This window comes from Scomber scombrus, unplaced genomic scaffold (assembly GCF_963691925.1).
Source record: "Scomber scombrus unplaced genomic scaffold, fScoSco1.1 SCAFFOLD_452, whole genome shotgun sequence".
NCBI lineage: Eukaryota > Metazoa > Chordata > Actinopteri > Scombriformes > Scombridae > Scomber > Scomber scombrus.
Window position 1 is genome coordinate 1 of NW_026910527.1, and position 17,030 is coordinate 17,030.

The 17,030-nt window shown below is 44.2% G+C and overlaps 1 protein-coding gene across 1 annotated transcript; it reads right to left on the minus strand.

Moving 5' to 3' along the window:
- Positions 1 to 7,102: 7,102 nt before the first annotated feature.
- LOC133977092 (voltage-dependent P/Q-type calcium channel subunit alpha-1A-like) lies at positions 7,103 to 7,442 on the minus strand (the record flags this gene model as incomplete). Its single annotated transcript, XM_062415230.1, has 1 exon — positions 7,103 to 7,442. A coding segment is annotated over exon 1 (340 nt), but the record flags the coding sequence as incomplete, so codon positions are not given.
- Positions 7,443 to 17,030: the final 9,588 nt, after the last annotated feature.

The window sequence follows — 17,030 nt, forward strand, 5'->3', positions numbered from 1 at the left end:
CAGAAAACAAAAAGCAGTTTTCACATGTCATGAAACTCATTTTTTTTGGGGGGGTGAAAGTGTGTTTGCTGTACTGCAGCAATGTCATATCATGGCATCAGCATTATCAAATGTGCCATTATGTCATCACATTGTATTATAGCGAGAGAGAGAGAGAGAGAGAGAGAGAGAGAGAGAGAGAGAGAGAGAGAGAGAGAGAGAGAGAGAGAGAGATTGCACACTGGAGCGTGAATGTCCCAAATGGTGCTTTCTTCTGCCAACCACTGGGCTGCACTGACTATGTGTGTGTGTGTGTGTGTGTGTGTGTGTGTGTGTGTGTGTGTGTGTGTGTGTGTGTGTGTGTGTGTGTGTGCGTTTGTGTGCTGGGATGCAGCAGAGCCCCCTGAGGTAAGTGATCCTGCTGAACAGGTGTTACAGTATCACCTGCCCCCACCCACCAACACACACACACACACACACACACACACACACACACACACACACACACACACACACACACACACACACACACACACACACACACACACACAGAGCTATCAGAGCCTATGTCAGCCGTGACTGATCTGAACGGATCTTCTTGCTCCACACCAGGCGGATAAAGTCAAGCCACCAGCTGATCTATCAGTGCAAATTGGCCGGTCGACACAACTTGAACCATCTCACCACTGCTTCAATGAAATCAATACGATATGAATGTAATGAATATGAAATAATAAATGTTTTTACAGTGCACCATTGCAAAAACACACACACACACACACACACACACAAGTCTTCACACTCATTTAAGACCAATAAAACCTGCATTAGTGCTGAAATGTGAAAGTTATTTGAGAATTTTTACAATATCATAATCTCTATAAACACATATCTTCATATGAATGTAGAATCTGAAGGCAAGGGACAAGATCTGAGGATTGAAAGCCTTCTGGTTTCCCTTCCCAGTCCAGTGAGATCTATAGGAACCTGCTTCGTCTGACTGGAGGTCTGTGTGATGAGCGAAAGAGACAGAACTCATTGGCCAAAATCTCATCTAGACCTAAAACACCTACAAAGAGTACCAATGTTTGTTTGGTTTTAAGCTGATAACTGAGAGTAAACTGACTACTGTCAAGGTATTGGCTGATACAAGTAGACGGATAAACCATGTAACCAATTAAAGGACCTAGAAATAAGCAGCGAGGCGGAGTCACAAGCACAGCAAGTTAAGCTGAGCAGTCTTACTCATGAAGTTACTGGAGACTTAAAACAAAAGGACACGTTTGAGTACTAATAAGTTGAATTGGCCGGCACTTATTTGACGTCGTCTCTCAACTCCAGACTATATCAATAACTGGCACATGGAAAAGGAAGTCCAGATATCCGCTGGCTACACCGGAAGACCCGAAACATTGGCTGTTGTCCCCAGAGTATAAATCATAAATCAGTGTCAGATGATAGCTGATGAGATTGTAAATAGCATAAGTCTTCTAATAAAGCACTATTTTAAGTTTTAAACTGTTGGTTGGACAACACAAGCAGCACAAATGTGTCAAATTAGGCTCTGGATAATCTGAAAGTGATAAATTGAGAAGAAAAATGTTCAAAATGATGAATGTCACGAGCCCTGATTGACCAAAAGCCGTTGCGACTCAGTTACAACTTAACAAAGACGATGTGACATTCCCCCTGTCTGATTAGTCCCGAGGGGTTTGGCCGTCTGTCTTTAATCCTCTTCCTCTCCCCTTGTCCAGAACTCCTGCCTCCCTGCGCTCGTCTTTCCCTCACATGATACCGGGCAGCGTGGCCAGAACCCAGCCGAGAGGTGTGAAACCCACACAGACGACGAAACGCCCAGGACAGATGGTCAGGGAGAGAGAGAGAGAGAGAGAGAGAGAGAGAGAAGAGAGAGAGAGAGAGAGAGAGAGAGAGAGAGAGGAGATGAGAGAGAGAGAGAGAGAGAAGAGAGAGAGAGAGAGAGAGAGAGAGAGAAGAGGCAAATATATCATCACCTTCTTTGATGCTAGACTACTTTGACAAAATATACAGACTCTCCTATTTCCCTCGTCATTTCATGGTCAGGTTTTGAGTAAACTAAAAGTAAAATGAGAAGAAAAAGGAAAAGAAAGAAGTCATATTGGATTGAAATGAGCAGAAAGGGAGAGAAACAGGGATGGTGACGGCAAGAAAGAGAGAGTGAGAGAGGCGATAAATTAAAGGAAAACCCTGAATCTTGTCATATGGTAAAGTTTGGAGAAATTCAAACTAGCATGTAGCTTGAAGAGTTTAATGCAAACACGACCCACGTAACTTAAATCTAACTTCTGGTGAAGAACTGAGATGGTTTCTTTGACTCGTGATGCCTCTGCTGCTGAATACAAGCTTCCTGTAAGTCAGTTATGTTTTGCATAGTCAGCAAAAAGCCGTTTTTCTTTATCACTCATTAGTGCTCACATGGTTTGATTGTGTGTTCAGCATGTAAATTGAATCTATTTTGGATTAATGACGTAATGACGAGAATAAAGAAAATCCAGGTCTGATAGATGATGCACATTAGGACAACTCTTAGCTGCTGTAATCTCATATAAAAAGTTATTCTATGATATGGCTTTCATAGTCTATTGGGGACCAGATCAAACATGAAACCCCTCTTCTTTAGCCAAATCAGTCTATATATATTTACAATACTCAGCAATGAGAAGGGTGGAGATATGATCAAATTCTGGCTGTTTATTAACACCCATATCCATTTAGATACTCCATTTTAATCCACACTGTAAAGCTCATCGAGCTTCTCTCAAAAAAAGGGAACATTTAGAAATATCCAACCTGTCCTCATGCTTTTTTATGATCTGTATTATGTGCTGTTATTCAATCAATAACCTTTTTTTCTTTCACTCTGAAGTTCTTAAGCTCACTCTTTCTTCTATGTAAGTCACATTTTTAGATCTTTTTGCACAGGTGCAGTAACTAAGTCTCAATACTAACATATTTATATAGAGCATGAATCCACTATCTATACAACAAATGAACTAGTGTAGCAAAAAAACTGTAATTATATGCCGATAACAAAAACTTTTACATATTTATGGTGACATTTTGCTCCTACACAGCCTTCAGATCTGAACAAAATTCAATACCACAGAGACTACAAAGACTGTGGAGCCTTTTATCCAAAGCACTTTACACTTTGCCTCTCATTCACCTAGACTCACACACACCTATGGCTGCAGACTACCATGCAAGGTGCAGGTCTAAAACATCAGGATTCAGCTTCTTGCTTGAGGACACTTTGACATGTGGATCCTTGTAGAGTCAATTTTAAAAGAGCATTGAACGTGTATTTGGAGACTTGTGATGGAACAACCTATTTTAATATTTATTTTGTCACCTATCTGTATTTTGCACATTGTATTTTTTCTTTTTCAAAATGTTGCGCACTGCTTCATGACAAACAATTCTGCCACCACAGTATCTAAAGTTGAATTAAATGAAGAGTGACAGAAGAGTAAAAAGACAAAATGGGAAAGAAAAGGAAAGAATGAGAGGGTAAGAGACAGAGCGAGAGAGAGAGAGAGAGAGAGAGAGAGAGAGAGAGAGAGAGAGAGAGAGAGAGAGAGAGAGAGAGAGAGAAGATGGAGGACAGAAGATTTAAAGCAGAGTTGCAGGGGGAGAAGAGAAGATGAAAGGAGCGGAGAGAGAGTGAGGGAGAGAGAGAGAGAGAGAGAGGGAGGTAGAGCGAGAGAGAGGGAATGGAGAAGTGCAGGCGGAGGGAGGAGGGAGGAGGGAGGAGGGAGGTATAATGAAGTCCTCTGGGTCTCTGGTGGAAGAAGCCACAGCGCCTGCCAGCCAACACAGCCTGGCTCGGTACAGATGGCGGCATGCTGGGATATGCACGGTTCACTTTCAAATCAGGAAGTGGATCTTCTTTAAATTTAAAAAATAAATAAAAATGTTTTGCAATAAAAAAGTAAAAGCTGTATTAATTCTGTTTTATGCTGATGTTTCTATCTCAGTCTCTATATACAGAATATTGTGATATTACTGCTTGTTGTGTTTGACCAGGTAAGCACGATGAACTCAAAGAGAGGACACAATAACAGCCTCGAGTCTCCTTAAAAATGTCTTTGTGCATTGAGTGATCTGTAATGTAGTTCAGTGCAATAATCTAAGTGTTTGTACAAGAGAGGAAGCCAAGGATTTACTGGTGCAAGCAAATGGATATTGACGTCTTATAGCCCAAACAGCACGTCTCCTAAAGATGATGTTCATTTCTAACTAACATGAGCCGATTTTGAGTCTTTTTTTCAAAATCAAGATGACAAGAAAACATTTAAATTTAACATATTTGTGAACTGTTTACTGCCAATGAAAATGTTTAAACTAAAGGTATCTGTGCAACATTCACTGTCAACATGTAAGTTGTAAAACAAACACAAGGATTGGAGAAAATTGTGATCTTTTACACATTGAAAAAACAGGCAATAGAAGCCCGAACCTGAACATGTGGAGGATGCAAGACTCAAATCGTGGCTTCTGGTGTCAAAGTTGTGGGATTTTAAAAAGCAAATATCCACCAAACCGACTCTCTGATTATGTATAAGAACATCACACTTCCTTGATTGGATAAAAAAAACAACCTCTGACACAAAACAGTAAAGTGTGTTTCCAATATCTGACAAAGCAATTAAGAAGAATAAGACCTAAGAAGGATAAAGATACATCCATGGTGGACAGCTGAAATCAACTCCACTCTGATCCCCAAATCTGTTATCTTGTGTTCATTTCATAATCAAATAAACTGATTTAAATGCAATGTAGGTGTTGTGTAGACATCTTTACAGCATGAAAACACAGCAGTCAAACACACAGCGCTCTATCTCTCTCTCACACGCACACACACGCACACACACACACACACACACACACACAGATCATGTGACCAGCCTGGCTCTCGCACCATTTAAGGCGTAACGTGGCTTAAAGTAAACTCTCATACAATATCAGACTACCTCCAGGAAGTGGAGCCCAGGTGTGTGTTTCAATCAGCTGATGATGGATGCCTTCACTGACTCTCGGTAAATATGAAAACAGCACTTTCCCCTCAAATTCAACTCATGCCATCGATGAAATCACAGCTTATCATTATGACAAGTCTTTCTCTTATTTTCATTTTTAGGTGTATAACTGTTTTTCTATTCTTTTAACTGTGGATGGGTTAAAAACTCAAAAGATAATTTACAATTAAAGCAACTTCCTGATCGCATGAGCAGCATCATACTTTAAGATCACCTTAAAAGACCCACAGGGAGGCAACTCCACCTCTCTCACTATGTCACTGTGTGCCATGGTGCAATGTAAACTGGGGATGTTTTGGTGTCTGTATGATAAATGCAACACGTAACTTTTTTTTCTTTGTAAATCAATCACAACATTCCCTTATATAACAATTTTGGGTTGTGATTTCCTACATTCCTCAGCCCCCGAAGTCAATTACTTAATTGCGGTGATTGTGAGAGCCAGAGAAGTTAGAGGAGTGTTACTCTTGCTGCTCTTTTACCCATAATGGATGATCAACAAAGTGAGTAACCATCCTGTGGCCTCTGACGTCTGTGTGCGTCAGCTTGTTTTGGCAATTTGATTAATTGCGTAAGTGTTTGGGAATATGCAGCACTACAGCACAAAAACCATAAGCACTTAAAGGCAGTTCCTACATTATTAAATGATTTTTTTCGAATGCCATCTTGTAGATGTAGAAGGACCCTGTTATAAATCTTTGATTGTTGTACTTATATGCATATTAACAAATGTTCAAATTACAACAAAACTGGATGGTTTATGTGCAAAAACTAAAGAAGCATGAGCATCTTAATGCACCTGGTTCAAATGCAATTGTGGATCATTGTTGCATGTCTCCACTGTGCATCAAATACAGCAAAAAAGCTCCCTAAAAATACTCCTAAAATAATTATAAGTAGCTTCCATGTGTACTACGTTATACTTGAACGTGAACAGAAACTAAAAGGAAAAAGTCGGGTGGAGGCACAGCTCTTTTTTGCCCTGGGGCCGACTAGCGGGGCATGCTTTTAAAATATAATGCTATTAAACTCTATTGTAGCTGCTAAAAAAATGCCTTATTGTTATGTCACATAGTCCAAATTTGGGTGCTTAGGTGACCTAAGGGTCTAAGGCAACAACCATGTAACTGCAATGTTTGAGTCAGGCTCGACACTTTGCCTGTCAAGTCTTTAATGTCTAACTGAGGCAAAATTGCCCCAAATATATACTTAATAAAAGTAAAACCATAATACACTGGGTTTTTTTTTCATTTAACCAAGACTTGATACGAGGCCAAAGAGTGTTCCTGCAGCAGTGGACCAACACGTCCGGACAATTACAGCCTTTTCCGCTGCCGTCCTATAGGATGAGCCACAGGCCACCCCAATATGGTCAGTAGTAATTAGAGAGAGAGCGGGAGAGAGTCATTTCCTCTCCCTCTGGTTGCATGGTGCTTAAGCCTTCATAATGCTGACATCAGCGCTCTGAGTACAACTAGCTCCAGCATAAACACACACGCACACACACGCACACACACACAAAAACGCACACACACTCAGGTCACTAACAGGTTCAAGCTAAACGCTGCATTCAAGATCCATCTTAATCACCACCAGCATCATCATGATTGTGATCGCCAGTGTCATGACAGCCAACATCTTCGTCAACATCAGCTCTCATTCCATCAATGGCAGCCTTGGCAGGTGAGTTTAGGGCCAACAGGGGACGGACAAGGCAGTGAAATCATCTACTGTCATGTATCAATCAACAACACACTGCAAAAAGCCATAAAACACACACACACACACAGACAGATACATACACACATACATACATCTTGAAAAAACAAAAAACATACATCATGTAACATCTCAAAAACACAACACTTGGAAAAGGCCATTAAACACATCACACACACATCTTGAAAAAAAACACATCATGTAACATCTCAGGTGTTTGCAAATTTAACACCCAACCACACTCCACTCTTCTCCACTCCACACTAGGCCACACCTCGCACACCACACCACACAACACCACACCACAATCCCCCCCCACCCAGTACCTTTTGGCATTGCTTGGTCGGCATTGCTTATGAAAGGATATGGCCATTCGGTGATCTTTTTGGCGTATTTCCTCACGAAGTTGTCTTCGCTGAAGAGGAAGAGGGAGCGGTTGACCGTTAGGCAGCTCTGCCGGACGGGTATGGGGTTGTACAGGGCCATGGTCCGGGCTCTCTGGGCCATCGACTGCTTGTACACCCGCTGCCCTGCGGGGGGCCCCCCTTGCCTGCTGCCACCGCGACCGGGCCCCCCTTGTCCGCCGGCACCCCCGCCACCACCGCCACCACCACCTCCTCCTCCTCCTCCATACCTGTTGGGTAGCTCGTCTCCAAAACGCGCCATTCTGCAGACACCAAACGCCAGAGGTTAGGAAGGAGCCGGGGGGGAACCTCAGAGTGACACCTCCACATGCCACCACCCCATCAGCCTCGGCTCCAAACACACATGCAGAATAGTAGAGTTGAAGATTTTTTGTTTTTGGAGGGCTTCTTTCTCTGGCTCTTATCTCTCTCTCTTGTCTCTTTCTCTCCTCCTATCTATCTGTGTCTCCTTCCCAGATCTTCAGCGCCGAGAAGATACCTCCATTTGTGTGTGGAGAGGGAGGAGGGGAGGAGTAGGAGGAGTAGAGGAGGAGGAGGAGGGAGGGGGGGGAGTAGGTAAGAAGAGCAGAGGAGAGGGAAAAGCGCACGGTGTCTCTGATCGTGTGTTTGGAATATGAATGGGAAATATAGCGTTGTGTTTATGTAATTTCTGGAAAATCAGTTCTCTGACAGGAAAAAAAACACGATTGGTTTTAATTGAGTGAAGAAACTGTCAAAAAAATGTTCTGTCTATCAGAGCATCAGCTTTTTTCTCTCCGTCGAAAAGCAAGGCATCCTGTTTTTTAATTTTTTTTTGGTTGGGAAAAACCTCTCCAAGAGTGATCCGGTTCTTGCATCTCAATAGACAAACAGATCGATCCCCCTTAAATGCATGCGATAAGGATGCATAGCTGTGCGTTTTAAATAAATATTGCAATCACCTCCACTAAGTAGGCTACCCTAGCATGGAGACTGCGTCTTTTCCCCCCCTTTCTCAACAGCCTAGTGCATCTTGACAGGATCTGCAGTTGTCTTTTTTTTTTTTCTTCTCCTCCCCCAGGTCTCCCCCTTTTTTTCTGGGAGATAAAAATAGAAATAGATAAGAGTGAAATCTTTAATAATTCATTTATTCTTGTGCCATATATCCGCAATGTTTGATGTGGCACGGTATGATATCCCTGCTGCCACCTCTCACTGCCACCACGCCACTCGGGTTACAAGTAAACGCCAACCGAGGGGGGCTTCCCCAAAATCCGAGCCTGGTGACATTTGTTGATATTTGGTGATGGACGGTGCGGCATCCCCCCCACCTCCTCCTCCTCCCCCCTCCTCCCCCTCCTCCTCACCAAGGCGTCGGTCACTGATTTTGGGCGTGATTGCGCGCACTTGGAGACGAAAAATACACCGGTCCTCAATCTATCAATTTATATCTTCCCACACTTCTCTCTCTCTCCCCTCACCCAGGAATAAAAATGAGTTGATGAAATGAAAAAGGAAAAAATAATGTCCACAGCAATCATCTATAATCCAAGGTTGGGAAAACAAGAATCCCGGACGAGTAGGATCCGGAGAAGCAGAAAAAGACCACTGGGGGAGGCAGCATCATCACCATCATCAATTCTTGGTCGGAAAATACGACGGCGGCTGTGCGGGTGTGTTGAAGCAGCAGCAGCTCGCATCTTCTCCTCCGCCACCGGGCAGAAACCGTGCACAATCCCCGCCCAGCAGCATCGCCCCCGAGGCTCCTCGAACCAAAGAGAGGCGGCCAACCCCGCAGAACCACAGAAAGTCCAGCGTCTCTCCTTTTTTTCCCTCTCTATAGCTCTCTCTCTTTTTCTATCTATCCCTCCCTCTCTCTCTCTCTGTTTTTTTTTTTCTTCTTCTTTCCTCCCTCGACCCCCCAGGGGGACGTGAACCAACGCGAAAGTCGGTCCCGGAGGCTGTATTCCCGTGGAGATCAGCCTTTGGAAACGAAGAAAACCCGACGAGCGGAGCGCTTCTCCGGCTCTCTTGCGTTCAGTCAGCCGTCGGGGTTGAGCCAAGCACTGAGCATCTGATCAGCGCACGACGCACGGCGCCTCCCCGGAGCCTCCCCCACTCCAACCCACTCCCCATAGCGCAGGACGGAGATGTATGGGCGTCAGTTGGGGTATGGTAAGGTACGGCAACGCGCCTTACCTTTAACCCAAGTGACTCTACATCTAATTTGACAATTGCAATAAAGAATAAACAAAATTTGGTTGAAGTGAGTTAAATATACATAGCTCAAAAAGTAAGGAAAATTTGTGTTTGGTGGACTATTTCTTTATTGTAATAATACTTCTTGGCAATAAATCTTATACCATTGGAAAGCCTGTTTATTTCCCTTTTAAATGGTGCCACATTTTTAAGGAACATGCATTTGTGGGATGAGCAGCAGAGCTGAGTATGTGGGTTGCCCCCATGAAAATCTTGTGGGATCAGCTTGGGTGTACCAGAGTGACCAACACAACCAGGTTAACTCAACTCTGCTGCTCATCCCCCAAAATGCATGTTCCTTAAAAAGGTGGTACCACTGAAAAGGGAAATTAACAGGCTTTCCAATGGTATGAGATCGATTGCCAAGAAGCATTGTTACAACACATAAATAATCTACCAAACACACATATTCCCTTACTTTTTGTGCTATGGGTATATCAGATTACCTGTGAGCCGATATTTAGGATTCTTCATTTACATGCTTCACTTGTTAAGTCTTGGAGATATTGGCAAGAACCAACGATATTAGTTTTGACGGGGTTTAGTGAATCGAGGCCCCTTGAGGAGATGCTGCTCACGGCTTCCTCTCTCGTGGCCGCCAAGTGTCAAAAGCACCAACAGCACATTCCAATTCGCCCCGTTCACTGTTTACTCAAGCCCACCAAGCCGAGCAGAAGGCTTTGCCATGAGCAGAGGGGGGTGGAGGGAAGGGGAGGGGTGGTGGGAAGGGGTGGTGGAGGGGATTTACAAGAAATGGTAAATGCCTGTGGATTACAATATGGTGAATGGGTGAAAAAGTGTCAAAAAATATGATTCAGGGGGCTACTTTTGGTCTCAAGAGGACTTCCGGGGATTCTCTCAGTAAAATAGAAGAGGGGTATCTTTTTGGGTAATGTACAAAGATGATTATTGTTGATTAAATATGTCCCACTATTTATCCCCCCTATCTGACAGTATAGACTGTTATGTAATTCTGTACTGAGCCAAATCTAGCAATAAAAAAAAAAAAGCTCAAATGGGATTCCTTTGGACAACATAAGAAAATCTGCAATATTTAGCTCGACTGCCACGTGATTTTGAGCCTGTGCACTTTATGAGCCAAGGTTTCTCTCAACCCATAAATGTATGAAAAAGAGATGCCAATAAACTAAGTTGGACCAGCATTTCATCTGCATGGCCAGGAGGAGAGTTGGGAGAGTTTGCTCTTTTTTTTTCTTGTTTGAGGACGTACTGTTATTTTGAGGACATTTTGAAAGGGGTTTTATCTCCCTTCATTCCTCCCTTCTCCTCCAAGCCGTCTGTCAGTCTGGCTCTGGCATCTGAGTCGTCTTTGATGCAGTTCAGCAAGCTGTTTGCTTGGGCTAAACCAACCAAGCTGTCACCTCTCCAGAACAGGAAAATGAAGGTTGGTGGTGGCGGTGGGGATGGGAAGGCATGGAGAGAGAAACCCATAAAAAACAACACTGGCCTGAGAATCCCTTTCAAACTGATTCCTTTATTTAAGTAAACTAAGAACAACCATTGAGTTAAACAATGTCATAAAAAACCACCAACTTTAGTCACTTTAAGCACTTTGACGCTGTCCTTGGTCCTGAAACGGCCACTGACAGTTTTCCAAGGCTTTTTTTTTTTTTGGCTCTGTCCAAAGTGCTGAAACAAGAAAATAAAGCTCTTAGCACCACCTGCATCCCTTTGGAAGAGACTACCTTCATTGTGCATCAGGGTGGGTTAGTTACCTCCGGCCATCTGTTAAATGCTGAGAGCTATACTTGCAAATTTCTGGTCACCGTTTGTCTCTTCTACACCAGCTTACTTTGGCAGGTAACCACCCCTCATTTGGTGGTCTGATTATGTTCTAAAACTCAGTTGGTGGAGTGTGAGAGAGGTCCATATGGTGGGATCTGGGATGAATCTGGAGGAAAACTGAGCAAAGCTATGTAGAAGTCAACAAAAACTTCATAAAAAGGGGATATCCTGGTGGTGTACAATGTTTGATATAACTGCAATATCATCGTTTCTCTCCTAGTGTTTCCTTCTCAGCAAACTTCAATCCATAATATGAAATGAGGGGTTGAATGTAGGTTAGGTTTCAATTTAAAGTACAGAAACTGTGGCTGTTACTTTCAATTATGCAGAAAGGACTGTATGAATTGGACAAAACCTTTTCACACATTTGTCACAAAGGTTTAAGTAAGTAACACCAACTTGGTTAAGAAAAGTAGGGTCTTTGCTGCATCTCAAAACTCAGTTCTCAAGCAACTGAATGAATGTATTTAAGTATTTTTTTTATGTATTGGAGGGACAATGTGCTTTACTCCTACACTTGCCAGTCAAGTCAAGTCAAGTCAAGTCAAATCAAGTCAAGTCAAAGTTTTTTAATATATCACATTTAAAACACACTCAGTTGACCAAAGTGCTGTATAAGCTGAAGACATGAGATACAATAAAAAAACAATTATGAGTATGATGAACAAAAAAAAAAAACACACAATAGATAAAAGCAAATATTGTTTCACAATAAAATTCAGGATGTCAAGCTCAACTAGGATTAAAAACCCCTTTCCAGGGTGTGAGCAGATCAGATATTGTAAGGTAAGACTGTTCCACAAGTTTGGAGCAGCCACTGCAAAGGCTCTGTCACCTCTGGTTTTGAGCTTTGACCTCCCAAATAGAGGCTTCCAGTAGTGGTTGAAAAGAGAAATAAACCAATTTAAATAAATAATTAACTTGGATGCTGGAAAAACACTGACAATATTAATCTTGGCCATAAATAAGGCAGTTCAAATGAATCTCATCTACACTGAAAAATCCTAATTTAGTTGGTTTTATGTGTGTTTTGATACATTTTGTGGAGACGGGTAATGAATTGTTTTTCTAGTATGATTAATTTATCTCTTGCGTAACTCTTCCCAGGCCTTTACTGTTACCCTGAGGTCATACAGTGTATATAACTGACTTGCTGTAGCGGTTTCAGAGCTATGCTATTATTTACAAGATGCCTTTTCAACGTCATAACACTGTGCGCATCACTAGATTTCCTCGTCATCTGATTCCCGTAGACTAGTGGCTGCTAACAGGCATGGTAAAAGCCCGTTCCCGCTGTCAGCATGGGAGAGAGAGAGTGAAAGTGAGTGAGTGTCGGGAAGAGGTGGGTGGTGAGGGGGTGAGACGGTGGTGGGAAGGGAGGGGGGGGGGGGGGTGGACGAGCCTGCCTGTGATTTGCGCAATCACAGCAAACCACGCGGTGGTCGGCTGCCAGAGATGACATGCTGCCCCATCACTTATTGATAATGAGTACAGACTGAGAGGAAAGGTGATGGCTGGACATATTTCGCTCTCTCCTCCTTTTTTTTGCACACACTGGCATGCTCAGTTATCGCTGCTGCTGCTGCTGCATGCCCATGCAGCTTTCCCAGGCTCTCTCTCCCTCTCTGAGTGTGTGTGGGTGTGTGTGTGTATGTGTGTTGCTGAGGGAGTCGTGCTGAGGCCCTGATGCGCAGCATTGTCATTCAGGGAGCGTTCACACAGGCAACCCCCGCAGGAAGCCCTGGCACCTCCCCCTTGAAACGACGCTCCCTCTCCACAACCCCGCATACCCCTTCCTCTCCTCCATGTTCACCCCCTCCCTCTCTGCTCTCTGATCTCACTCAGCAGGCCAAAGCTACAGAGATGCTGTCTGAGAGGTAGAGAATGAGAGAAGAGAGAGACACAACGCAGCAGGATTATGGCCAATTCACATTCAACTTTAGAAAAAATGAAAACAGACATCACGATTCACTTAGAAGCTCACAGTGTCAATTCTTAAGAGTTTCACTACGTATAGATTTGCTTTTCAGTAAAAAAAATGGTGCCAACTTCTCTATGCAAAGTACTTAATACATAATTGTGTTTTATAGAAGATGAGAAGAAACTTAAAGCAGCAATAAACAACATGATTCATCATCTTATTGAAATAAACGTGAAGCTGAAGTTTGGGATTGTCTTCTAACTGATTCACACAGAAAAGGTTTCTGATCTGAATCTGAGTATGAAGCAGCTGCAGTTTATCATATTACTTTTATTTTTATTCTAATGGCTGTGACGTTCAGTAAAATAGCTAAAAGTTTTCAAACTCTTGAGTAAGTACACTAAAAAAAAAGTAAGACTGACAGATGAACCAAAATACAAATCAAATAGCTGCACAGAGTTGCAAACGGTTGATTCTCAGCAGCGCTAACAACAGTGTCATAATAAAATGAGTCATTTGTTCCAGTTTTAATGTTAAAATATTGCTTATGGAGCTGAAAAAGGTTTCTAAAGAGTGCAAGATAAGTTCATCATGCATGCAAGGGCAACCCTGATGTTACACAGACAGAAGTTTACGCAGCCTGTCATTGTCTTTTGTTGCCCTGAAAATAACTCTGATATCATGATGTCACGAGGGTTATCTCCGCTTACTGAAAACCTGACGTACACACTTGATAATAACCTTCGTGTCGTCCTCCCGGGTCAAATTGACCCCGTCTGTTTTGACTGTTCCTTCTTTCCTTCCTTCCTTCCTTCCTTCTTTCCTCCCTTCCTCTTTTCCTTTCTTCCTCTTTCTCTCTTTCCTCCCTTCCCTCCTTCCTCCCTTCCTCTTTTCCTCCCTCCGTCCTACTTTCCTTCCTCCTTTCTTTCCTCCTTCCTTCCTTTCCTTCCTCCCTTCCTTTCCTCCCTTCTATCCTCCCTCCCTCCTCCCTTCCTTCCGTCTGTCCTTCTTCCCTCCTTCCCTCATTCCTTCCTTCCTTCCTCCTTTCCTTCCTTCCTTCCTCCCTCCCTCTTTTCCTTCCTTCCTTCCTTCCTCCCTCCCTCCCTCCCTCCTTCTTTCTTTCCTTCCTTCCCTCCTTCCTTCCTTCCTTCCTTCTTTCCTTAATTACTTCCTTCCTCTGTCCCTTCCTCCCTTCTTTCCTTTGTCCTTCTTTCCTTCCTTCCGCCCTACCTCTTTTCCTTCCTTCCTTCCTCCCTCCCTCCCTCCCTCCCTCCCTCCCTCCCTCCTTCCTTCCTTCCTCCCTCCTTCCTTCCTTCTATCCTTCCTTCCTTCCTTCCTTCCTTCCTCCCTCCCTTTCTTCCTCCTTTCCTTCCTTCTTCCTCCTTTCCTTCCTTCCTCCCTCCCTTTCTTCCTCCTTTCCTTCCTTCTTCCTCCTTTCCTTCCTTCCTCCCTCCTCCCTCCCTCCCTCCTTCCCTCCTTCCTTCTATCCTTCCTTCCTTCCTTCCTTCCTTCCTCCCTCCCTTTCTTCCTCCTTTCCTTCCTTCTTCCTCCTTTCCTTCCTTCCTCCCTCCCTTTCTTCCTCCTTTCCTTCCTTCTTCCTCCTTTCCTTCCTTCCTCCCTCCTCCCTCCCTCCCTCCTTCCCTCCCTCCCTCCCTCCCTCCTTCCTTCCTTCCTCCCTCCTTCCTTCCTTCTATCCTTCCTTCCTTCCTTCCTTCCTTCCTCCCTCCCTTTCTTCCTCCTTTCCTTCCTTCTTCCTCCTTTCCTTCCTTCCTCCCTCCCTTTCTTCCTCCTTTCCTTCCTTCTTCCTCCTTTCCTTCCTTCCTCCCTCCTCCCTCCCTCCCTCCTTCCCTCCTTCCTTCCTTCCTTCCTTCCTCCCTCCCTCTTTTCCTTCCTTCCTTCCTTCCTCCCTCCCTCCCTCCCTCCCTCCCTCCTTCTTTCTTTCCTTCCTTCCCTCCTTCCTTCCTTCCTTCCTTCTTTCCTTAATTACTTCCTTCCTCTGTCCCTTCCTCCCTTCTTTCCTTTGTCCTTCTTTCCTTCCTTCCGCCCTACCTCTTTTCCTTCCTTCCTTCCTCCCTCCCTCCCTCCCTCCCTCCCTCCCTCCCTCCCTCCCTCCCTCCCTCCTTCCTTCCTTCCTCCCTCCTTCCTTCCTTCTATCCTTCCTTCCTTCCTTCCTTCCTTCCTCCCTCCCTTTCTTCCTCCTTTCCTTCCTTCTTCCTCCTTTCCTTCCTTCCTCCCTCCCTTTCTTCCTCCTTTCCTTCCTTCTTCCTCCTTTCCTTCCTTCCTCCCTCCTCCCTTCCTTCCTTGACTCGAGGACAACAGTGACAGCTTGTGTTTTTGGAGTAAAATTGGGGCATTGGGACTATTAGGAGTATTATTTCAATCGGTGTCTTACAAGTCTCCTCATTTAATGGAAGTGTGATTCTAGTATCCTGTTCCCACCGAGCCATGTGGTGATGCCAGCGGACTCAGAACTCAATCTGCTTCAATTTCACTGGATTCCTCCATAATCTACGACACAGCCTATTTATCGTACTGTAGTAGTCAATGAAGAGAAAGAGAACATTAGTATAAACTCTTCTAGCGTGTCACAAAGGGTTAGGGTTAGTGGTATTCTTCCTTTTTTGATCCAATATTTATGTCTGAGGGAGTGTTTGTGTTTTTATGAGGTTGTATAATCCCACAGCTTTAACCTCCCTGTCGTCCTCCCGGGTCAAATTGACCCCGTCTGTTTTGACTGTTCCTTCTTTCCTACCTTCCTTCCTTCCATCTGTCCTTCCTCCCTCCCTCCTTCTCTCTTTCTTTTCTCCCTTCCTTCTTTCCTTCCTCCATCCCCCTTTCTTCCTTCCTTCCTTCCTCCCTCCCTCCCTCCTTCCCTCCTTCCTTCCTTCCTTCCTTCCTTCCTTCCTTCCTTCATTCCCTGCTTCCTTCCTCCCTCCTTTCCTTCCTTCCTCCTCCCTCCCTTCCTTCCTTCCTTTCCTTCTTTCCTTCGCTCCTTCCTTCATTCCCTGTTTCCTTCCTCCCTCCTTTCCTTCCTTCTTCCTCCCTTCCATCCTTCCTTCCTTCCTCCCTCCCTTCCATCCTTCCTCTCTCCCTCCTTTCCTCCTCCCTTCCATCCATCCTTCCTTCCTTCTTTCTTTCCTTCCTTTCTTCTTCCTCCCTTCCATCCTTCCTTCCTTAACTCTAGGACAACAGGAGGGTTAAAGATCTCTCCCTTTCCTTTACATCAACAGCTGAGAGGCTCTTGGAACAAAGCACCTGGCCATTAACGCCATGAATACAGTCTTTCAGATCTCGGTAGAACATTGTGGTTGTGCCTGCAGGGATCCAGGTGTGAATGTATAACTGTGGGAACATAAATCAGGCTGGTGATAAAAAAAAAAATGCATCATGCATGATCAGCAAAACCCTGACCTGGATACAGAAAGGTCTGAAAACTTAAGAAGCATGACTGAAAAGAAACAACAACAAAAAATTAAAAAGTCAAGGAAGTAAGGGAGGAAGAAGGGAGGAAGAAGGAAGGATGGAAGGAAGGATGGAAGGGAGGAAGAAGGGAGGAAGAAGGAAGTAAAAGAGGGAGGAAGGAAGGAAGGGAGGAAGGAAGGAAGGGAGGAAGAAGGAAGGAAAGGAGGGAGGGAAGGAGGGAGGAAGAAGGGAGGAAAGGAGTGAAGGAAGGGAGGAAGGGAGGAAGAAGGAAGGAAAGGAGGAAGGAAGGGAGGAAGAAGGAACGAAAGGAGGGAGAAAGGGAGGAAGAAGGAAGGAAAGGAGGGAAGGAAGGAAGGGAGGAAGAAGGAAGGAAAGGAGGGAGGAAGGGAGGAAGAAGGAAGGAAAGGAGGAAGGAAGGGAGGAAAGGAGGGAAGGAAGGAGAAAGGAAAGGAGGAAGGAAGG